This window comes from Wasmannia auropunctata, unplaced genomic scaffold (genome assembly GCF_000956235.1).
Source record: "Wasmannia auropunctata unplaced genomic scaffold, wasmannia.A_1.0 LD336071.1, whole genome shotgun sequence".
Lineage (NCBI taxonomy): Eukaryota > Metazoa > Arthropoda > Insecta > Hymenoptera > Formicidae > Wasmannia > Wasmannia auropunctata.
This window is the reverse complement of record NW_012026819.1, coordinates 1,512,458-1,536,715: the sequence shown is the minus strand read 5'-3', so window position 1 is coordinate 1,536,715 and position 24,258 is coordinate 1,512,458. Positions and strand designations below refer to the sequence as shown.

General features: G+C 40.8%; 2 protein-coding genes across 2 annotated transcripts in view; one reads left to right on the top strand and one right to left on the bottom strand.

The window, feature by feature from the left end:
* The first annotated feature begins 1,013 nt into the window (after window positions 1-1,013).
* Window positions 1,014-23,967, top strand: LOC105449906. The gene is made up of 2 exons (XM_011689366.1): window positions 1,014-1,469; window positions 23,491-23,967. The coding sequence occupies exons 1-2, from the start codon at window positions 1,317-1,319 to the stop codon at window positions 23,704-23,706; spliced, it is 369 nt and encodes a 122-aa protein (XP_011687668.1). The 5' UTR covers window positions 1,014-1,316; the 3' UTR covers window positions 23,707-23,967.
* Window positions 13,195-24,258, bottom strand: part of LOC105449908 (RNA/RNP complex-1-interacting phosphatase) — a 40,186-nt gene continuing 29,122 nt past the window's right edge. The window contains exons 6-9 of the mRNA XM_011689370.1: window positions 21,097-21,140; window positions 15,702-15,762; window positions 15,395-15,441; window positions 13,195-14,948 (exon numbers count right to left, since the gene is read on the bottom strand). Coding sequence (XP_011687672.1) covers window positions 14,182-14,948; window positions 15,395-15,441; window positions 15,702-15,762; window positions 21,097-21,140 — 919 coding nt within the window. The 3' untranslated portion in view covers window positions 13,195-14,181. The remainder of the gene's footprint in view (window positions 14,949-15,394; window positions 15,442-15,701; window positions 15,763-21,096; window positions 21,141-24,258) is intronic.

The window sequence follows — 24,258 nt, the reverse complement described above, 5'->3', positions numbered from 1 at the left end:
AATAATTATATAAATTATTATAAAATTTCACATAAAGTCATACAATCGAGTATTAAAACAATTTTATAAGTAATATTTTTAAATAAAAATTTTATTCATATAATAAAAATAATAAGTCGCGTATATATTCACTTTACGATTGCTCCATCGATCGATTTTTTGTGACTTCCTTTTCCTCTCTTGTTTTTTCATCGTAGTACTCACATAACGTTCACTCACGAAATTAATGACGACTTTATCCGTATTAATAGTTAAACTGTACGATATTCCGGGCTTTAATCGTACACGACACGCCATTATATTACAATAATCCATAATTGTTCGTGAAGAATACGATCGGAATCTGACAGTACTTATCACGGTCGCGTTTTGAGAAATAATATGACGGCGTACAGAGCGATCTGTGCGCGCACCGTTACCTGTCTGCTTGACTCTCATCGAGCGAATGATAACAAACTACGTATACAATACAACGGCGGCATCCGCCGCCAAATCAAAATGAATATCGCGCGTATTCTTCCCCACTACAATCAAACATTAAATATATGTATCATATATATTTGAATATTCGACGAGAAAAAAAATTACTGCCTATAAATATGTATCCAAACAACGTAATAATTTATAATTCCCAGCTCCTAAGTTGGTCTTTGATTTTTACTTTAGAAAAGATTTTTAATTTAAAATCGTACATGAAATACCTATCTGTTGTGATAAACATCGTCTCGATACGTTTATCAATTATTAACTGTAGAAGATTATTTGCACAAGTCGGTAATTATCTAGAATTATTCGTAAGGAACAGTCGCGTTTGGATTCTCTATTTTTCACGCTTCGGGAAGGAATGCTGCAGCGGCCAGCGCCATTGCTTGTCGATTAGATTTTCGTCTTGGAAACGATAACAAATTACGTGTATACGACAACGGCGCGACGGAGAATACGTCATAAAATCAAAACAAGTGTCGCAGCACGTAGCGCGCGATCGTTACACAAGCGAGTTGTTATCATTCTTAAGGAGAGAGTCAAACAGGCAGGTAGCACGGGACGGACCATTCTGTCGCATTACTTCTCGACATATGAAGTACTAATGAACTGCAATTGTGATTATTCCTTACGAACAATTTTAAATTATTAGCTCTCAATATACAATAAAATGTCGTATACGATTAAAGTCGGGAGTGCCTCATCATCATATCGCTTCGTGGGTCCTCACATTATTTCTTGAAACATGGTCGCAACAAATACAAATAGATTTCAATTGCGATATATATATATATTATTTCGAATAATTGTGAATTATTATCTCGCCAAATAAAATGTATGTCGTGTACGTGATCACAGAAATACCATACTATCCAAATCTATTAGTACCGGCAGACATAATTAACTTTGTTTTCACGAGTGAGTGTTGTAAGTGTCATGAAAAAGCCAAGAGAGGAGTAAAAAATCAAGGAGCACCGCGTGACAGCGTAAGTACGACTTATTATTTTTATTTTATGATTTAAACTTATATATTAAGGTTTAAATTTGATTCATTTATATAATATTATATATTAGGATTTTATGTTTTCACTTTTAATTTTATAATAATTTAAATAATTATTTTATCAAATAAATAAAAAGATAATTATACTTAACATAACATATGTTAATTCATAAATAATTTCTGAAAATAAAAAATGTAATCTTCAATAATAAACAATTAAATTTTTTTTATCAAAGTAATAAATTTAGATTTAAATGGATCGGTATCGTCAACGCGATTACAGGCACACAACTTTTGAATAAATGGAGATTCTCAATGATTATTTTGATAATTTAATTGATTGCATATACAAGCGAATCTAAAGAAAATAATTGAATTTTAACAATAAATACATAAAAATTGCATCATTTACAAAATTAAATGCCTTAAAATATTAGACAAGGTTAAATCATACAACAGTTTATATGCAAGTTGTGCTACGATATTTAATTCACAATAAAGCTAGTTCACATGTAGATTTATTTTTAATACTTTGAATTATATTAATATTTTAGAAAAATAATTTATTTTATATTTTGATATCCTTATTTAATTTCATCCGTGACACGTATTCAGAAAGGTTCTTCACGAAGATTCAAACCGCGATTAACAAGTGGAGGCGTATCTTTGTTTCGCAATTATATGTTAACTCTATTGTTCTATGCAAGTCGACTCCTATTCATCCCTCTTGACACATACGAGAGGGTGTGCACCGTCTTATTCATCTGCATCGCTCGATGCGAAGCAGAATCCTCCGGCGATTTATTTGCAATCCTTACGTCTAACAAATACCGTAATCGCCAGAAGCAAAAACATAGATTTACTTCGGAATGAAGCAACATGTTGTAAAGAGGAGGTGGATATAGATTTTGCGCGAGCGCGTTGCAGGAGCCGACAGGTGGAATTTTCGATTCTCTAAAGGACCGGTTCTGCATTCTTCGAGGCGCGCACCGAGTTTCGTTATTTGTTTATGGCGCAACGATTTGCTTCGATACCGCGTATTCGCGCGATTCCTTTTCCAATTAAATGTCGGCGTGCCGGCACGAGAAAGAGAAACAGAGACGGGATGGCGCAAATTAACGCGTCGTAAAATCCCTTGACGTTAATAATGACATTATTACGCCGTCTCGTTTGAAGCGTTTCGAGGACGTTCGTTGGAGCGACGGAGAGCGAGCTCATCCAGGAAATCGGATGCTCACCATTCCTTGTACCGTCGCGACCGTTCGCCAAATGATCATCAGCGAACTTCGCGGTATGCAGATCCGTGTCAAATTACGATCTCACTCGCCTTGCAAGCGGTTGCAGCGACTTTAAGGTGCCTTTTCATACTGACGCTCGACGTTCATTTTTAGCATCAAAACAGATCACATGATCAAAATTGTTACTTGGTATTCGTCAATTTTGATCATGTGATTTGTTTTGACGCTAAAAATGAGCGTCGAGCGTCAGCATGAAAAGATACCTTTAACCCTTTAGCCACGCGCGACGATGCGCGCATACGAATATTTATAGCCGCCGCTGTGTATTTCTTTATTTTTGTCTCGTTGGGATTGTTAAACGTGCCACAATTCAACGCGGTCTGTTCTCGAAACGAACATCAACGGCGAATACCGGGAGGATACAATTAGCATCACTATCGAAGTAATTAAATTAACGCGTTTGATAATGTTTTTCCCTTTTTGGCGACGCATGTGATCGATGCCAAGGTAATTTGCTATCTTCATTTTGGCTTTCTGATCTTAAGCTTGGCCACACAAGAAGCATACGCCACGCAGCGGTCGCTTTACTTAAAACGGATGATATTGTAGCAACAGAAAAATAAGCTCGCGCGCTGGATCAGCTCCAAAGATGCATGTATTATTTCGAGTATAACGATTCGGTCTCGCGATACACAGTTCTTTACTGTGGGAAATTTCGAAAAACTTTCAGGAATGTGGAAGCTAGACATTACTTGCATATCGATATTTGTGACCTGATAAAAAAAAACGCTGGGAAAATAATTTTCTATAAAAAATATAAAACATAAAACAAAAGAAATAAAGAAATTGCTGTTATTAGACTAAAGAAAAATATCGAAATAATTAAATAAAAGATATGCGTTACTCTTGCGACGGTCACTTTCTCGCGGGTGGATTAAGACATCGACCCTCGATCTCTCAATTCCTATATAGCCGCCTAATTTGCCTATCCTCCGAAGGATCAAGACCGGAATCAAATTAGCGGAAAACGATAAAAGTGGCAAGACGGGGAGCCTCCGTATAGGGTGATGTCGCGGCGCGGCCGTGAAACCGGTTGCGTGGAACGTGCGCAACGCACGCGCGTGAACGTGCGCTGGCGTACTATCGCCGGCGCATACATATGTGTGTGTCTTGTCTACGTGTGGAAACTCGTTGACAGTGAGGTGAGCGATGGCTCGTCAAGCTAGCTGCCGCTGACAGCTGATGACAGGCGCACGCACACGACCGAGACCACACATAATAGGCGTGCGCGCGCGAGCGCGCCTTCGCGACTGCGCAACAATAACACTGTTTCTTTTCGGATGGTGCCCACCAATTCATATGGTAATTGTGGGGGCCCGGTGCGCTATCTCTGCCTTTATTAAGTGCACCGCGTCTGACCCATTTTGCTTGTCAGTCCGGCTCCAGGAATCTCTGAGTCACTCGATCCAACGTACCACGCGACTAACGCCGCTTCTCCTCTGTCCTCTCCCGCTGAATCTTTACGTGTGTTTCTCCCTTACTACCTTCCTTGTCCTCGAAAGTCGACGCCCGACCGAGGCACACGGAGAGGAACCCGAGAGAAGTTCTACTTTATCCGGATATCCGGATTACTTAGAGCGTCCGCTGAAAAAAATTTTGTCTGGAGGAAACACGTCTCTTTTGAGAGAAGAAACGTTTTTCAATTGTAATTTAAAATATCTAATGTCTTAAAATAATGATTATTTTCTGCTATATCTTACAAATATTTTATTATAGTTTAGTAAAGTTGAAAAATTATTAACGTATACCGAGAAGAAAATAAACCCGCGATGTATTGCTCGATGTGTGTTATTAGATTTTTACGACTTTAACATTCTACTAGCCCGATTTTTTTCCCTCAGCTCTCCTTACCGCGGAAATAATAAACCAATGGTCCGTAGAAAATCGGCCAGCGTTATAAATTCGAGTACTGTTTGTTCAGTAAAATGTCGTACGTTATGTTTCGTATAACGAATGGCGATAGTTTCATAGAGAAAAATATCATAGGTTTAACGATATATATTCCAGAAATTCAAAGCACTTCACAAATATTTCAGCGGCATTGCGCGAATGCCGCGGAAGCTTACGCGAGACGTGATACAAACTTCCACGAGATTCCTAAATGAGAAATCTGACCTACTGTACAGAACGGTCGACACACACGCGACATTTTTCCGTAACAAATAAACGCGTCACATTTCAATCCACAATTGACCTTTAAAAAAAAGACGATGATAAACTAGATAGTATTTCGCAATGTAGCAAAGTCTAATACGTGTATGCGAAAGAGAATCATCTATATATATTTTTCTTATTTCTTTCTTCTTTTCTTCAATAATATGACTTTAATCCCTCAACAAATTATTAAAAAAGTATATATACTGACTGTTATATTTACAAATCACGTTTGCTGAATAAAATATTTCACATGTTTTGCCTAATAAGCAGAAATACGGTGTTATCGATTCAATTAAACGTCACAAACATTATTGTGCAATCGTAGGTCATATTATCTCGGTATTATTATCGCAAATTCCAGTGCGCCACAAGTTCAAAGTTCCGCGACGACGGTGACAACGGAGATTTCTGCGGCATTAATTTACCGCCGCCTTTGTCACGAGTGACACACTTCGTATACCGATATTTCCGAATCGCTAATCGTCGGGCTTGTTTCGCGGTGTCGTCGTTAGCAATGGATAGCCGTGGCCTATTCGGTCGGAATGGGGTGGAACGGACAGCCGCCCGACAGGCAAGACCAAGTTGAAGAAGGACCGGGGGGGGGGGAGATGGAGGACGGGTTGTCATAAATTTAAGCAACAATTAACATTCAGAGTTAAGGTCTGTGTGGGAACGGGCCATTAGCCACACTGTATCTGTATCGCCGTGAGCGAGCGGAGAGAAGCGCCGCGCCGTCCGACGCGCGGAGGAGTCCGTTTAGGCCGTCGCGAAAAGGATTCACGCGCCGCGTGAGAGCACGCCGCGCCGTGCCGCGCCGCGCTGTGCGCGATGCGAATAGGATGAGGAGACGAGGAAAAATGAAAAGGAGCGCGATGCATCGCGCCGGGGTCGCAGGTTAAACTGTTCTCTCAACGGCATGCCTGATTTATTAATCATCCGGTGCCGCAGGCTACCTACGTTATTATCCTCTCTCGTCTGCCACTTCGTTTCTCTTTCCTCGAATGGGAGCTGTCCGCTAATCTTTGGTCCGCCGCTCCTGTCACCGTTCGGGATCGGTTATTACGTCTGCTAATGTATCATCATATTACATTCCACACAAAAATTATTCGTTCTTGATTGATGTAAGATTAGTAGTCGATGGTGGCTTCAAATAAACTAACTTTATATATATAGAAATATTGTAATTTTAGAGTAAAAAGAAATTGCTAAAAATCAACGACACTGTGCCATGACATCCAGCAGCTAGGGTTTATAAATTACAATATTTAAATAAATTGAGTGGTTTCTAGGATTCTGACCACTTTCAGCAGACACCTCCGCATTTCACGACGGAATACGAATCCGTCATCCGCTCCCAGTCGCCGCCTCCAGATATACGCGTATCGATTATCGGATCGAAGCTGGCGCGACGAATTCCGTATATATTGATGATGCGAGATATTAAATTCGGAAACGGAACCGACAGTGTTGGCCGGGGCGGTAGGAGGGTCTCCTTCGACAGAGAGCTCCCTAATAGAGACGTCGATAACAGTTCCGGCCGTTAATGCGGCGTTCTACGCGTGTGCGCGCGGCACGATTCGTATCTCGTTGCCATCGGCCGCTACTCTTTTGGCGCCAAGGAATTTATTCCAATTACGAGCTCGGCTGCCGCTCGTTTCGACAGATCTGATATCGACACGCGTATCAGCGGCGCGAAATCTACGACACGTCCCCTTCACACTCCGTGCCATTATTTATATACCTAAGACCTTAAGCTATTTTATTTGAAAAAATTAGAATTCGAATATTATTTGCGAAAGTGAAATACCAAATTGCTGTAAAGTAATCCAACGTTTCTTATTCATTCCAGCGTTAAACCATGAATATCAAGATTAATCTCGAAGTAATCTTTATCGAATCGTGACTTTCTAAGCGCTAAGTGGAAATTGATTGAATACGAGCTATGGCGCTGTACGATGCGCGTTAAAGGATTAATCTATTGAGCGTGGCGTGGCGGACATCAATTTATGGTGTTCGCCGCAATATTTGATTTCGCGGATTTGTAATCTGTAGCGGTCGCGCGCGTGTATACGAATATGAACATACCATATTTAAAAATTCTTACAATCATATAATTTGTATTAGTTGATAAAAAAATTTCATTCATTTTTTAATATACGTACGCTGATAATTCATTATAATATAAATTCACAAAGATCACGCTGTTGATCTCTCGCGAGCGCATTCATTCTGAATATATTGTACAAATTGTAATTGCGTAAAGGTGCCGTGCACAAACGCGAGGGTCTTTCTTCGTAGCCCTTTTGAGGCAACACCTACGACCGCAGAAGACAAGATGTTCTCCTCGCCCTTTCTCTTTCTCCCGCTCCTTCCACACGCCGAGACACCACCATCGGCCATGCATCACGTTCTTTGTGTAATGCTACACCGTACGCGTTTATCCGAGCCTACCCGCACGATAAACATCGCACCGTTATCGATATCTGTCCATATCGATCAAAGGGCTTCGGGGATAATAAGGCCGTCCAACAATGTCGTGGGAGGCGGGATATCGGGACCATCGAGACAATGTCGCCTCCTCCCGATCACAATTGCGACTATCGCTTTCTCGTATTTACGGCACGCGAGACACGCACCTTCGATCGTCCTCACTAAGGTAGATAGACGAATATTTATTGCCGTGGTTCATGAATAGAAGTTCGTTTGCGTGTAACACTACGTTACGCTCCATGTTCTCGCTCGGATAACGGTATCTCAAATTGAAAATGATAACTGTGTCACGATTATTACCGTATTATATATCTACTACTGTTATTGAAACCAGCTTAATTGCCGTTTAAAATTAATAATGCATTGACTGGCAATAACACATATTAAATGGTTATATTCTGCTTCGTGACAGCGTTTTCCATGTATATAAAAGAGGAATTTATGTTTAATGAAATACTTTACTAAGATTCAACGCGCAATAAGCTATTACATTTTATCGAGACCATTGTCTTTAAATATATAACAATATCCTTTTAAGTTTGAACATAACAAACGAGGCAGGTACTTACCGAATGGAAAATCCTCTTCAGAACTGGCGCGGTCGTCGTAAAAATATTCCGCCTACCATGCGCCACTGATTAAGTTCACCGGATTCTCGGGGGATTTAATTTCCGCGAACGGCGCACTTCGTGCGTGAGCCTCGTGCATCTGTACCACGTATCCCGTATGTGTATCCAAATGTCGACAACGCTGTCGTAAGCGACGAAACCCGAGCGCGATGGCCCGTTGCGTGCGGGAGATCGAAATGTGCACGTTTCGTATGAAATGCACGGCGAAACGTATCGGCGATATCTGTCCCGCGGTATCCGCCCATTACTGCGGCTCGCTAAGCCCCCCATATGGCGCGCCGACTCGCCGACGGCGGACTGTTTGCGCTGTTAATAACGCGCGTTAATCGCTAATTACACAGCGTCTTAATTATCGGCTCGTTGTCCCGGGACGGGCGTATAAATAGCCTCCGCGGGAAGCCGGTGGGCGCATTGACGTATAGACAATTCTGTCTGTCGGCACCAAGATTCCGCGCGTGACCGCGACATTGCCATTGTTCGAGGCTGTTATCGAATATTTCATTAGTCACGTCTAAATTTCGTGATTTACAATCAATCTTACGTATAAATAAACATATTGATATCTCAATTACGTATTATGTAGTTGTGTGTACTTTACTCTCACAATTAATGCATTTCTTTATCGAACACATTTGAACATTTTTTGCGATAAAAGAAAACGTGACGCGCGACATTGTGACTTGCGCGATCATCCGATTGGCAAGATCCGAGGTTTTATTAATGTGACATTTTCTTCACGCAGATTATACGCCAGTTATGCTGATTGAGCACAAAAATTAAGCAAACTCTCATTTATTTCCATGTTGCACTGGACAAAAAAATATATGTTACATTTGTATATGTGTAGGTACGCATTTTAAAACAATTTTAAAACCTTAAATTAGATCAGACTACGACATATTTCCAAATTGTTACAAAAATAATCACATTATTTATAATTTTCGTTTTGTGACGTCTCTCAAGGATAACTATCACCTCTGTTATCGATGTCCACTGTAATAACCACTCTTGTAGAATCGATACTTAAGGGACTAAAATGTCCATATCTATTTACAAATAGTCATCCCTGGTCAGAACAATTGCAAGCCGTCGAAGCTGGGATTGTAAACACGGCTACAGATTGGATAGACGAATGCGGCGCCAACGTAACGCTGACGCAACATGTAAAGGGGGAACAAACGAGATAGATATGTCTCTCGCGCAAAACCCAACAGCGTATCATCTCGAATTTATCGAAAGCACAGACAGATTCTTTTTATTCAAATGGAATTAGAATTGAAATATACAACTATAGATATTTATCATATATATATATATATATACATATATATGTATATATACAAACGGTTTTAAATAATACCCGAATCATAATTAAAAGCAAAAAAAGTTTATCTTAAAACAAGTAATAAATAAATAAGTTATACCTTGCTTACTTTAAAATGATATTATTTATATACTCGTATGTCGTGTAAGTCGTAATTAAAAATTAAATATGATTAAATCACTATTAAATAATTCGAGTTGAAAATGAGAATCGAAAGGAATTCGAGCGATGCTGGAAGGCCGAAATTCAGGAAGACGAGAAGCCCGCGCGGAGACCGGCTTCGAGTGAGTCGATGTGAGACGAAAATAAAAACCAAAATAAACAAAATCGAAAAGAAGACCGTGTGGATGGGGAGGGGAAGGGCTAAGGGAAGAGGGAACGGGCTCGCAAAATCGCCGTGGCCAAGGGCCCCGAGGTGGACGACGCGCAGGGCAATAAATATCGTGCGATTAGATCTCCGATGCCGCCGCTGTTGGGGTTGGTTACGAACGGAGGGAGCAACTATTAATCACTCCATGTTAATCAAGCCGGCCGCTAAGTAGGCCGCGCCGCGGCATTAAAGTGCACTGCCACGCATCGTATTGGCGTGCCAACGAGACGCGCATACATACGCGTAATACATATAGGCCGGAGGATACACGGAATAGAGGGGGAGACACGGGGAAAGAGAAAGAGCGAGAGAGAGAGAGGCTAGATAGCTCGAACCACGTGTGTGGCTAGCCTCTAGCCTTCTATTCGACTCCCAAGAGTCTCTACCCTAAAAGATCTATACCTACCGCAGAACACGCGCGCGTTCCTTCTCATTTTTGAGGAATTAATCGGGACTAATTGCCACGTCGGACGAGAGGGAAGCTCGCTGCCGATCCCTTCGCCAGTGAATTATAGTATACAATCTGTGCAAAAAAATAGGTAAATGAAAAGGGATTCATAGGAATTCATTCTGCGAAATTACGAACCCTGCTCTCTAAAGATCGGAAAGTTGTTTAGATTTCTTATTCCACATATTTTCTTATTCTTTTCTATTCATTTCACTTCGATAACTAAAAATAAAAAAAATTCATTAACATACCAATTATGATATATACGCTAAGATATTATTCATCCCAATACACGTACGAAAAGCTTATACTTTATTGAAGTAATTTTTTAGCTAAGCATAAATAATATATGACGCTAAAACATGCCAAATGAAAAATTTTATTTTTCTTAACAAAAATAAACAATTAATTTTATCAGGATAAATCATTATTACTTCCTTTTAATTCTACTTTTTTTCTAATAATTGTTTCATTCTGCAACTTATTGTTGATGCGCATACAGATCAGATGCGGATCAGATAAGCATACGAATTATCTGATTTGTGAATTGTGTCTCTGATAGATCGCACCTCAAGGAAATGTAAAACGACTGATCGAGAGAGGAAAACTGGACGTGAGGAAGAAGAAACAGCGAGATGACGCGAGGTCTTTATGGACTTGTTTGTCCCTCTGTGGGTTTTTACGAATTATTCGAAAAGTTCCGTTGAAACGCACCCGAAAGATCGTTTCGGACAATCACGCGGTAGTTAGATCATGCAATCTTCTCGTTCGCAGTAACCCGTATCGTAATCTGCATCGGTTACGATCGTAGTAATAGAAATTTCTGTCAATATATCTCGAGCAAAAAGTTATGGTTTCAGCTTAGCACTTATTAAGCGATCATTCAATTAAATCGATTACAGGTACTGCGTTACCTTTACATCTCTTTGTCCGAAAATTCAAAAATCAAAGGTAAATTTGCATATTTCTTTTTGCTAATATAATTATGACATAAGTAATAGCAATAATTCAGAATTCTCTTTTTAGATGTTGACTTGAACAAATTTGTTCCACGTGATATAACATGTTATTTCCCCTCAAGCCCCTCGATCCTTATCCAATTCCTACCAATTCTCAATTGTCACGCATATCTTCTCTTCTCTGTGCTCAAAATAGAATTTATACAAACACCGATCCGTTTCCCGGTTAAACCTCCAGTTTCTGCTATCCCCCTCCGATCTGATCGACCAGCGTCCGGCGCGGTCCGAAACAAGGCGGGTAGTCGCGCGTGCAGCGGCGCGGCGGTGCACGAGGGCGAGGTAGACGACGTTGTACAAAAGTAAATAAAGTCTCTCAAAAGACTGAGAAAATATGTCGATAAATCTAATGTCTAACTGAGAGGTAGGTACGGGGGCCCGCGGGGAAACAGTTGTCTCGCGCGCACCGTTGCGCCCAACGATCGCGATGGACGATTGTTTCCCCATGGCGCCAGTAGCCCGTACCAGAAGTTACTTTCGGATTGTCTCCCGTGAGCCGGGAGCGTGGCGAGAAGGGCGACGATCTTTCCACCTCTGAGAAAGTTTTCGAATTCCTTCTATCCACGACGACCTCTTTTCTCATCGTCGTCGTCGTCGTCGTCGTCGTCGTCGTTCATCGTTCCTCTCTCTTTCTCCTTCTTTACTTTCCGACATTTAGGTCCGAAGTGTGCCTACGTTACGTCTACAAGCATAACTTAAAGCATGATATTGATTTAACTATAATGAAAGCAAACGATCCATGCACTGTATCTTTTCTATTATCTCTATAGTACAAATCCAATAGTTTAAAGAAACAAAGTACAGCTTTTATGACACAATGTCATTGTAACAATTTTCTCTAATCGTATAATATTTTAGCCATGAATTTGTACACCATTTAAATTTGTAATCCTTGCGATCGCACTATATAGACGTATTAAAAACATGTATTTTTTTTCACAGCGATAACAGTCAAATATATCCGATTCATTAAATCTTTCTTCAATATTAAGGAAATTAGCAGAATTAACCTAAGAATTATATACTTCTCAGTTCGCATCAATTATACGCTATCGATCTTTAGTAATTATATGTCGAAATTCGCCACTCGCCATTACAAGCAGATCAATGCACATCTACTAAGGGAAGCAGCGCGCCATAAAACGCACGCACGAGCGCACTTAATTTATGCCCTTCCTATCACCAAGTCTCACTTTTAAGGCCGCCGGGTAAAGCCCCCGAGGCCCAAGGCGTTACTCGCGTGTGACGCGTGCAATTTCTCGTGGAATTATTCCACGTACGCCAACGGCAGTTCGTGATATACGGTCGGGCGCGCGAGAGACGTGTCCCTCCTACACGCGTGACCCTTTGACTCCGGTCCGAATATTGAATTACTTTAATATCTCGGAACGCGAGATACACGCGAGATGCACGATCAGCCGCGGCTCGCTCCGATCTTCCAGGCGTGCGTTCAATTACGTTTCGCGCCACGCGCGTACCTGTCTACGTATAATTTTATATAGCAACGACAATGTCGAACTACCAAGCTACTTTACCACCGAGCATTCTCGTAAAACATTCATCGGTTCCCTCGTGCTGGTAGGAAGTAATTCTCTCGCGAAGTAATTCTCCCCCTCCCCCCTCCAAGAACAGATTTATAGCGACCAGAAAAGAATTGATTGTACACCGGATATACAAAGATATAGAAGGCGGCGATAAATCACATCAAAGGGAAAATACAAAACTTGCTCATAATTCAACATGAATGATACTACATAGTATTAAAGAAAATAAAATTAAATACCTGATAGATTTCCAGAAATCTCGTACCGTGCTGTTAACCTGTAATGCAATAATTAACCGAGAGTCACTTAACCGACATTGCGTCTTGCTCACGAGCGAATTCACGAAATTGTACTTCCACTTAGCCCACTCGTGAAGATGATCACGGATTTGAATTCCTCGAACGTGAATGGAGAATAAAACTATCAATTTCATTTTTTTTTGGTATAGTGTGTATCTCTTAGTGTATATCTAAATGCACACATTTTATTTAATATCGTACACAGAGTTACTGTCCACTCTATTTCCATCTGTTTTGATTTTTAGCTAATTCATATTAATCATTATTACTCATTTTTAATAAAAAATAAAATTTGTGATTTTAAGTGTGTGCAATTCGTATCATGCAAAACAAGAATATTAAATATTTAAACAAAAATTTCATAAAATAATGACGAATTGTAAGAAGTTATTAATGTGCTCACACTTAATCTACAATTAATAGTACCTATACATGTAAAGCGGCCTCTAGACAATCAGTATTATTGCACAATATATGTATCAAACTGTAATTCAGTATAATATTGTACTGCAATATTATATAATTATATAATATGATCGTCTAAGGGCCACTTAAGACATTTATGCTCTTGTCTTTTAGGTACATAATATTTCGTTCTTCCATTAAACAAACATATAAACGACTATTTATTTTACACAAATACTCCCAATTGTTTTCTATCGCAATCTTACGATACTATGTCTATGAATAACCTTATTAAAATCTTATTATTACATTAGTTACAATTTAATTAATATAATAATAAAGTTATTTAATTACTAAAATAAAAATATGTATACATAGATATAAGCCAGAGACGGACATTAGTATCGTGAGATTTCCGAAGTTCGTTACTATTTGTTTTCAATATAAAATATATCAGTAAATAATATCTACTGTTTGGGAGGTGTGTGTTATTGATATCGATGTAACAATTCACACGTTATTGTAACTCGAATCCGTTCGCGCTACAATCAGTTTAAAAATAATCGTGCAAACTGTGAGGTATCTCTGTTCGTCACAGAACAACCGACTGACTATGCGCATGAGCTATCTTAGACACTGTAAATCTCTGCTTTAACTGTGTCCAAAAATGGAAAACTCTGCGTTAAGTATCATCGCATTCCTAGCGAATACATGGTCACTTGACTTGATTAAAGCGTCCCCTCGTTTGCCGTCGTGGTTTCGCGACAACCGTGGTCGTAAGCAGATTTTCCTCGAACGTGTCGACGGTGAAATCTTGCTCCTTATGCGCTTTGGGCATGACTCTGTTGCTGACCGGGCCGTTTCGCCTCATGCGAATGTTCATCGCGCGCTCTATAATTCCGTTCCTAATATGCTGCTTCTTTTGCGCCTGAAGCTGTTTGGTCGATCTGGAAAGCGGAGGCGGCGGCGGCGGCATCTTCGGCGGCGGTAACCGCGCGGTCGGGCCGCCCGGCCCGATTCTCGATGGACCCGCCATCCTCGGGGGGCCTGGCATACGCGGCGGAAAACCGGGATGCGGGAAACCCGGCCCGGGCGGTGTCGGCGGCATCGCCTGGCGCATCGGCGGCGGCCCGTACCTAAACGGTCTCGGTCCGTAGAGCGGCGGTATAGGCGGCATACCAGGCGGAGGTGGCATCGGGCCGAATCCCGGCGGTGGACCCGCGAATCTCGGCGGCGAGAATGGCCTGCCGTTCGCGAAACCTCGCGACATCGCGTATGCCGGTAGCGTACGTCCCATCGGTCGGCCTGACGAGTTCTTCAACAGTGGGCGTATCTTCAACGAATTCTTTTTATTCGAGGTTATGATAGGATCCGGCGTCAATACAACTTGACTCGTGTCGATCTTCTCACCGCGTTGGACTTCCTGCAACGCGGCGAGGTAAACGTCGCGTTCGACGGGGTATCCGCGTGCCTCTCCGAAAGCTGAATACAGACAGAGGAAGATCTCGTTTGGACGACAAGTTTCATCGATAGAGTGCAAAGTATAAACTCATTGACTGTCATCGTTAACTAACCTGTATCAGACTGATCACATAGCAAAACAAAAATTGAAAATTGACTTTTATGTTTTATGTGCCATGCAGAAAAAAAGAACGATCTAATCTCTGATCATGGCCTGCTATGTGTAAACTACTATTTTGGCAGATATACATAAAACAAATATCTGCTTACATTAATCCGCGAATAATTAATTCTTCATCCACTGATAATAATTTCAAATGACATTTAATAACAATCAGTTGTAGTCGATAACATAATAGAAATTAAATAATAAAATTATAATTTCTTCATTTATTAAATTTGATAAAAATAAAACGTTTGCAAGGGAGAGACTTTACTATAATAATATATATTTTAAAACAACATACCTTTTAAAGAATCTTGAATTTCCCAACCTAGTTGCTGAATGAGATATCTATAACAACATAGCGCCGTAACGAGGTCTTCCATTAATCGTATATCACATATCCGAGTATTCGATATTTAAATAATAAATAAATGACAAATTCTCTTGATGACACACTACACGAGACGTAAAAAATATCCAGATATTCAGATACAAATTATACAAATTTTTTGCGAATATTTAAGACTTGGATATTCGAAAGTTCAAGCGGCAATAAATACACTTCAAATGATCAAAGGCGGTATGAGATTACATATTATAATACTGACCTACAAATTAAGTAACCAGTACGGTTCACTCCATGTGTGCAGTGGACTCCTATAAGTTCATCTGTAACAGAAAATGTATACATCTCACGATACACAACCTAGAGATGCAAGTTGGGAACAGTAATTTTCAAGTGACATTAGTATTATACGCACGCGAAAGATATACTTAATATATTCGTAATTTTACTTTACTGTCATAAAGAAAGAACAAAACTTACAGGTTTGTAAATTCAAGTGTCCGAATATCGCAGGCTTTCCGTGTATATTTCGTTTTCCGCAGGAGTTTCGTAAGTAACGAAGTAAAACATAACCGATAAAGTAATTATACGGCGACACGGATGTATGTATATGTGCGTGAGAGTCCGGTCGGCGGGACACGCGCGATCGGTATCTCGAAAGCGCTTTCGAGACGTCGGACGGCACACCGAGGAACGCGCAGGAACTGAAGAAATATTCGCTTGCAAAAAGGGCAGCCAATAAGGGCGCACCGCTACACGCGCGGCAAGGCGTACGATTCCACGGGTCATCAATTCGGCCCGGGGCGTGGGGTCGGCACCTCTTCGGGCCCAGCAAGGGGCTGATTATAATATTATCGCAAATTACCGGCAAAAGCTGCGACGAATTCACGACGATTCGTGACTCCGGCCACGGCCGGCCGGTCAGTCGCGGCGGCGACGGCGGCATTTTCGCAAGGGCCGCAAAACCTTAATGAGAGTAGTTGAACCAGTATAACGATCGAAGCACGTCTACCGCCTATCTCTTCTTCTTGGATTCCGCGTCGACCCGATCTTCTCCTCTTCCCCCCCTCGCATCGCGGTGTGTCTTCTCGTTTTCAGCGAAGCGCAAACGAGCGGAGGATAAGTACCAAGTACTTTAGAGGCACTTCGTACCTCCTTACCACGGCTTTCAGGGCGAATTAAGTGGCCCATCGCGAGTCATGCGATACGCCGTTTGACCTCTTGCATGCCGCTTGATCGAACGGAGAGAGTACATCGGTATCTCGAAACGAGATACAGCGCGAGTTGTGCCCTTCTCTTTTGATAGACGCGATATTGTACTACTCGCGAAGGACAATAATGCAAATATATATGTAGACGCGAAATGCACGGCGCCAGCGAGGCGATAAGATTTTCCGTGAAGAAAAAAAAATTGATGACGAACAGTCTAATAAAACTGCTGCAACGGAGCTATTTTCGATCTAGCATCCTTCGACGTAGCGTCCCGCGTAAAAGTATTAAGATAAATATATGTGAATGAGCAACAACGTGTTAGCGGACTCGAGTGTAAAAGCTATTTCTTCGTAAAGGAGTCCTTGGATTATCATATATGGGAAAATAACAGTGTGAAAAATCGCAGAATGTAAATCCTCAACTTGAATGGAACATAAACCGAAGAACTCGCGAACATTTGAAACAAGAGAGGATCGTAGATATTTCTGATATTTCACGAACAAAATATCAATCCTTCTCGAAAATCAATAGAGGCGAAATTTTATAGTATTGTTTCGCTTAAATGTTACACATTTGTAGGATCTAAAATTTATACAATCGTGGGCACGTGAGGAAAGTTTTCTCTTCTCTTCTTTCTTGAATGAGCTCGAAAAGGGCTCGTTAGATCGTAATAAATTAGAATAGAACAATGTACGCGTTACAATATAGTATTGTAACAAATCAGAGAAATAGTAATAAAAAAATTGCATTGATGTAATTCGAGATCAATGTACACGTGCACGATGTGCAAGGTATGCCCGTTTCACGTCGGTATATCTATCACGAGGTCATCTCAATTTTGCATACGCCAGAAATGTACTCTTAGCGAACGGGAATCTTCCCAGAACACGTCGGCATCTAATGTGAATCTGGAGCCAGCACCCCCGTGGAGCAGTTCTCCTTTATGCTAACAAATAAGCCCGATCCTCGAGCAGATTGTCGAAGACTTACGATTATTTTTACGGGCATTAATATATGTCGTTTTTTTTCCAACTGCCAAATGTTACCTCATTCCCCCCTCTATTTTCATAAGCTAAATAAAATAATTATCTAGTCAAGTTTATAAAAATATCATAATGTAAAGTACTTGCCACATATTAATTTATATACTAAATTTTCTTTAATAACTAAAATTTTCATTAATAACTGATTTTATTTCTGTTATAAAATTAAAGATTTCTCTGTAAAATAAACTGAAATTAAGAAAAAGGAATTCACTTAAACAAAAATCTTCGGCATTTAAAGAAGTGAAATTCACAGATTGGCACATGAATAATGTGTACATATGTACATGCCCATGTATCGGTATGAAATTACAACGACCAGAGGAATATTACGGAAGTCTTTCTGAGCACCCTGCTGTTTGGCAGCCGAAATCAAACGTTGCTCGACGGGAGCTGAAGCATAACGATAATAATGTCTGTTGGTCGAAAATGTGCCTTGTATATTCAGCAATGTCATTAATTAAGGATGAGCCCGTGATCAATTCGAAGTATTGGCTTCACACTGATGCAATTATTCGCAAACGTACAGTCCCCTCAAAAATTTATATTATAATATAAAATAAAAAAGTTTATATTATATTATATAAAAAGATAACATATAATATAATATAAATAATGTAAAATATGATCATCGAGATCTTTAAATCCGTTAAATTTATGCTGGAGTATTACGTCAAAAAAATTTATCCAGTAATCTTATTGCCATTTGAACTCAGTCGTGTCTGTCATTAATGGTCTTACAGATTGACAAGCGTTGCTATGTATTTAAAACATTTGTTCACATGCAATCATGATTTTTACTTATGCTTTCAGGATATTGCTACAGAAGGAGAAGGCATTGCTATTTAGAAAATCCCATTTACCGAAAATTTTGTTCGCTGGTTACATGCTTAGAAGATTGTAAGCTATTTAGTTAACGAGGTCAAGTAAAATGTTAGTTTCTAAGAAGATGGAACTTAAATATAATTACCATACGTCGCGAGAGAGATTTCGAACGAAGATTTCCTTGCTCTATTACAAGTTTCTTTCGCACACAAGAAGATTCCGAGTTTTGCTTACGAAGATAAATTCGAAATGCAGGAGAGCGGCGTAAAAGCGCGGTGTAAAAAGGTTTTCGGTAAGTAGCTCTTTGAACGAAGTAGAAATCCGCTACTTGTAATGAACTTCGATCCGTCACGTTTCAAACAGCGCGAAACGGAGCGACGGAAGGGGTCTCGGTTGCAGTGCACAATCTCGTGCATACTGATGGACGAGGGTGGGCGGTCGCATGCAAATATTGTTTTCGTTCGTGCCCCCGAGATATCGCCGACGTAGGAATAAAAGGCGGGCGGCGCACCCGGAATTGCACATGCCACTCCCCGTACGGCGGCGAAGGTTGGTTTTCGGGCTACTGGAGTAGTCCACGAGAGAGGTACGACCCGAAGCGACGTGGTAAACGTGGCAATATGATATATACGCGAGAGGTACGTCAGCTCAAATAGCCTCTGGTAGACGGGCGATATCCTGGCCATCTCGTGCCGAAGAACACGGGAGAGATCCTAGTAGCGCGAGAGCGTAAAGCCCCCGCCGGCCTTACGTGCACCGTAAGAACCGCCGAAATGAGGAAGGACGTTAACGTCCGCCATACATAAACATGAAAATATCGCCGGCTTGTTAGGGAGAGAGCTTTTCAAGCTGCCGATTACTGCCGTCTTAAATCAATCCACCGGTCCAAGTTTGATCGCGACGTGCACGTATACGGAGCGTGTCGCGAAACGAGAATGAAGGTTTTTGCAGTATGCCTTAACAAAAATTAATAATAATTCGATTTCGCGCGCGCAAAAAAAAAGTGAGGACTCGATGCTTTCAAAGTGCAGCAATTTATACTTTTGTTTTTAAAAATAATTAGATACACATTCAAATGATTTTTGAAAGCTCTATATAAATTTAGATATGGAAAATTAAAAGAAGAAAGGAATTGGCGTACGACTCTAAGGCACAAACTTGATTTCTAATGCATTAGAAATTTAATAATCGAATTAATAAGTGACAAGGTACTTAAGCATCCCTATATACGATCGACCGGCGTTTCAGTATTAGACATTGAATATAAGGTATTGATAAATGCTAAGTGGTGGCCAATGGATGGGCAACTGAGCGGCTCCTTTCGCCTTGGAATGCGTCTCAGCTTGTTCTTCGACGGACCCGTTCCACCTCCCAAGTTCGAGTTAGTTGATTCATAAGTTTCCCACGTACCTACACAAATCCGAGAGCTCTAAGTCGCGATAACGTTGACCTAGCACGCTCATGCAATTTCGACGGCAGAAATCCGAGATGGTTACGTTAGTTTCGCATCTTATAAACTTCCCCGCGGAATCTTGCAAATCCCAAGAATTTCGAAAGTTTCTGGATTTTGTGTGTAAGTTTAAAACAGTTCTGTCTGTCGGATAAATTTCAAAATTTCAAGCACCGTTCGAGAATTCCTGTTTAAAAAGGTTGTATACCTCGACGACAATAGATCTTAAAATACAATACATGAAGATCTGAGATAAACCAGAGATCAAAACTCGATTCTTAAATTACGGTGTACATGGTACACCAAATCCCCCGACGCGGCCTCATAGATATGACTGGCTGTTTGGCATGAGAAAAAATGGAGGGACAGAAAGACGCGAGAGTTATACACGCGGGGAAGAGAAGAAAAGGAAGAAAGCGACAACGCGGCTGAAGAAAGAGAAACGAGAGTAGAAAGGAGAAGAGGAAACACGCTCAAGGGAACTTTCTTCTCTACTGCTTGATAAACGGCGGCAGATAATTAACAACGCCCCGGTATACGTATTCTTCGCGCGTGGGCGATCCTTCGCTCCTCGAACTCCGGTCGAATTCGTTTCCAATCGTCGTCGTCGTCGTTGTCGTCGTCTTTGTCGAATTCTCCTCTCGTTCGAAACACAGAAGCCGGGATCGGCTACAATCGCGCGAGTAAAACAACCACCGACTATTCAACATTCGTTCTCACAACGTACAACACGGTCGAACCGTAATCGAGAGAGTAAATTAGGAAGGGATGCGTCCGTACAGTCGTGATCAGCAGTTTCGTTCAAAGCGAAGGAATTCCCGCGAGATTTTTCTTTCGAGTGCCCGTCAATGTTCGGTGTTCCTTCTTTTTTTTATGATTGTTGATACAAAGTTTCTTGAAAGCTATTCCCTACTGTTGTCAAACCTGATGCATTTTAGTTGGCGCCAATCAGACATGAGTCTTGCAACTTTCATCAAACATCTCTGCGATGCAACTACTCGCGATCAATGCAAAGCGTTACACATTTGTCCAAGACATTGTGGTAGATGCAATAAAGTTACATAGGTATCGATTTTTCCCCGTCGAGGGACTTTGTTTGAAATATATTTGAAGTAATGCAAACTCACCTTCACCGCATGCCGACATGAAATCATCCATCACTTTAAAGAATCTGCAAGGAAAGAGAGTAAAAAAATTTTTACTTTTGACAATATTAAATGTAATTGCAATCTAGTTTTGTGACTTTACCTTTCAAAAAGGCAATTGGCATTACAAAGAAGAATTTATGTTTTAGTAATCGATTTAAATTTATATAAAATTTTACATGACCGGAGCCAGCTGAAGAGACTTTCCTATGAGAAATATTAATACATGTGTATATTAGAGTGCATGTGTGTTAAACGTTCTACTGTCGTTTTAATAACGATCACTTCGTAGAACTTATTCATATGAGCATTAACATTTTTGCCATCTAATTATTTGCGCGGATTACATCCAGTTAGTTACCTCGACTAAATAATGTTATTAATATCTCAAGTGCGATATTATAAGCATGCGTAATAACAACGCCGCCTTTGAAAGGGCAGCAGCCTCTTATCCGTCCTTCACTCGCTGCCCATAATTTTACGAAGCAGCCAGCGCGACGGCGATCGAATTTCCCCGGTGAGCCGATGAAAAAAGTAATCGGCTAAATAAATATTCAGGTAACCGGTAACCGGTCGAGCAAACCGGCAGTGTAATAGCTATGTAATAGGTATGCAGAACCCGAGCGGCGAAACGAAGTAGTATGGTAATGAGACTTAAGAGCCGGAATGCCGTACGTCCTGAGTTACGGACGGGTGCAGCGTGTAAGAGTCCTTTACGCGTCACGCAGGGGCGCTAAGAAGTTAAATCGATTCCGAATTATGTCATGAAAACACGTCGCAACGGCGCTCACGCGTTTCCGACGCGGATTAATAATAGCTGCAGCGCCGACGATTTTTCAGCGGGCAACACATTTCCCCTTTTGTCTCCTATAAACTTTACCGTGAACTTACTGGCGGCTTCTTTGTGATCTATGGGATGGAAGGCAGGAGAAATGGAGAGACGAGAAAGAGATTTCTGAAACTTCGCAGATTCGAAGATAGGGGTGGCGCTTATATAATAATTTACGGGGGTGCAGTCATGCATCACGTCGGCTTCCCTTCACCACCGCCGCCGCGAGGGCGGAGAAGGAAAAGAATTCGTTAACGGATTAAGCCTACTTCGATTGCTCGATAAATTATGGAAAGGTGTTTACGTTTTTTTTTGGCGTTCTTATGGAATTTCGAAAATATTTCATAAAAAAGCGTCAAGTAAATATCACGTCGCGTTTCAATAACAACTAAATGATAAATAATATTGACTTCTCTTGCATAAATCTAACATTTCACATCAATATTGTATGATGCTTCCACTGTAATTATTCAAATTTAAAAAATACAATTTTATCGATATATGGTAATTATAGTAAATTACTACAATTTATTTCTATTAAAAATAATTGTTTCGTTTAAACGTTGTGCATCTTAAAATTAATTAACAATTTGAAAATGCCTCTCAAAGATCTCGTGCTGAGATAAGTTCAAGAAATGTGTTAAGATTTAGTTTCCAAGGAAATGAGAATAGTGGTGACAAGCATGAAATCGTTTCAATCCCCCTTCACAAACCCGAATAGACTTGGTTCCCCGAAAAGTTACTACGCTCGTTATTGTACTGGGGGATTGGGTGGCCCAATTGTGCCGGTCTATAGAGGCTTAATAGGGCCGTTTTAGTGCCTTTGGTCCCTTTCAACTCCGAAACGGACTCCCTACAGCACCGATTAGGCTAACGCGATTATAAGCACTAACTCATTCACGGCTTGCCGACTGGTCTCAACCACCGTTCAATATCGATAGGTTATAAGGTGAGAGATATTTATAACCTGCGAGGCTTGTTAACTCATAATGACTCTCGAAATAGGAGCATCTCGTTTGGGAGTGCACTCCAATAGGATCAAATCGTAAACATCATCGTTATTCTTAGGAACATTAACTACGTCAATGTGTTTTCATAAGTTGAGCAACCTAGTGAAGAATTTACTGTATGTCATAATTAGCGCACATCCAATATGAGAAATTTACACGCTATATGTGGCTTGCAGCACGTCATCTGTGCAAGGTCAGTGCAAGGAACGAGATAAATCTTCCGTGTACACGTATCGGTAGCGGAATAACGCGCAATGTCGACTGTCATTCGCTCCTAGAGCCGCGCATTTATAATACTTGAAATATTCGTAGCGCGTCTTCCTCGTTTCAAGAGCGTGACAGCACAATCACGGAGAGATGCATCTATCACGGGAGGGGGCGGGGGGCGGAGGAAGCGAAGGGAGTGTGGGCACGGCCTTCTACGGGATGAAATATCAAAAGATAGCTGCTGGGACTCCGCGTGCCGCGGCACGGCGCCGCCGAAAAGTGAAAAATGACGAGCGTTAAATTAATTTGACTTTCGGATTTGAATTACAGATTCGAGGAGGACGCGGAGGTGTCGTTGTACACGGCGCTTCGCACTCCACCCAGTTGAAATTCCCCTCGAAGAACCCAATATCGAGGACCAACTCCATCATCATCATGATGATGATGATCATCATCATCATCACGGCGTCATCAGCGCGATGGCCATATTTCCGACCCCGGCCCCGTCGGAAAACCAAAATCAAAAGCTCTGGACCCGCTATGTAAGACGAGCGGTCATCAATATTTATAAAACCAGTCATCTATCAGCGGTTGAATTCCTTCTAGGAATATTTTACTGCGTTTGCCGCTATGAATGCATAGATTTCACCGCGTATCGAGTGTTTACCTTTTTATTCAATATCGCGAAGTGTCATTTATCTTGCGCGTGTCGATGTTAGAGACCGCAAACTGATCGATTCGGCCACTAGGAAATAGTTAAATGCAATTCCGCTCGTTATACATGATATAATTTCGCGCATTTTTAATTTGTCATCTCGATCATTTTCGATCTTTAACAATAAAAAAAATTAATCTAGGACATATTTTTTAATACTAGTGCATACATAACAGGCGCGCGCTTCGCGCGCGCTGCGTATTAAATCCCATACGTCTCCCAATTACATTTATACCAATTTACATTTTAATTAAACAAATGTTAATTTTTGATATAAAATAAATTTTCAAAAAAATGATGCTTTTCGTGCGGTGCGTATTAAACTCCATACATCGTCCAATAACATTTATACCAAACTATATTTTAATTAAACAAATTTTAAC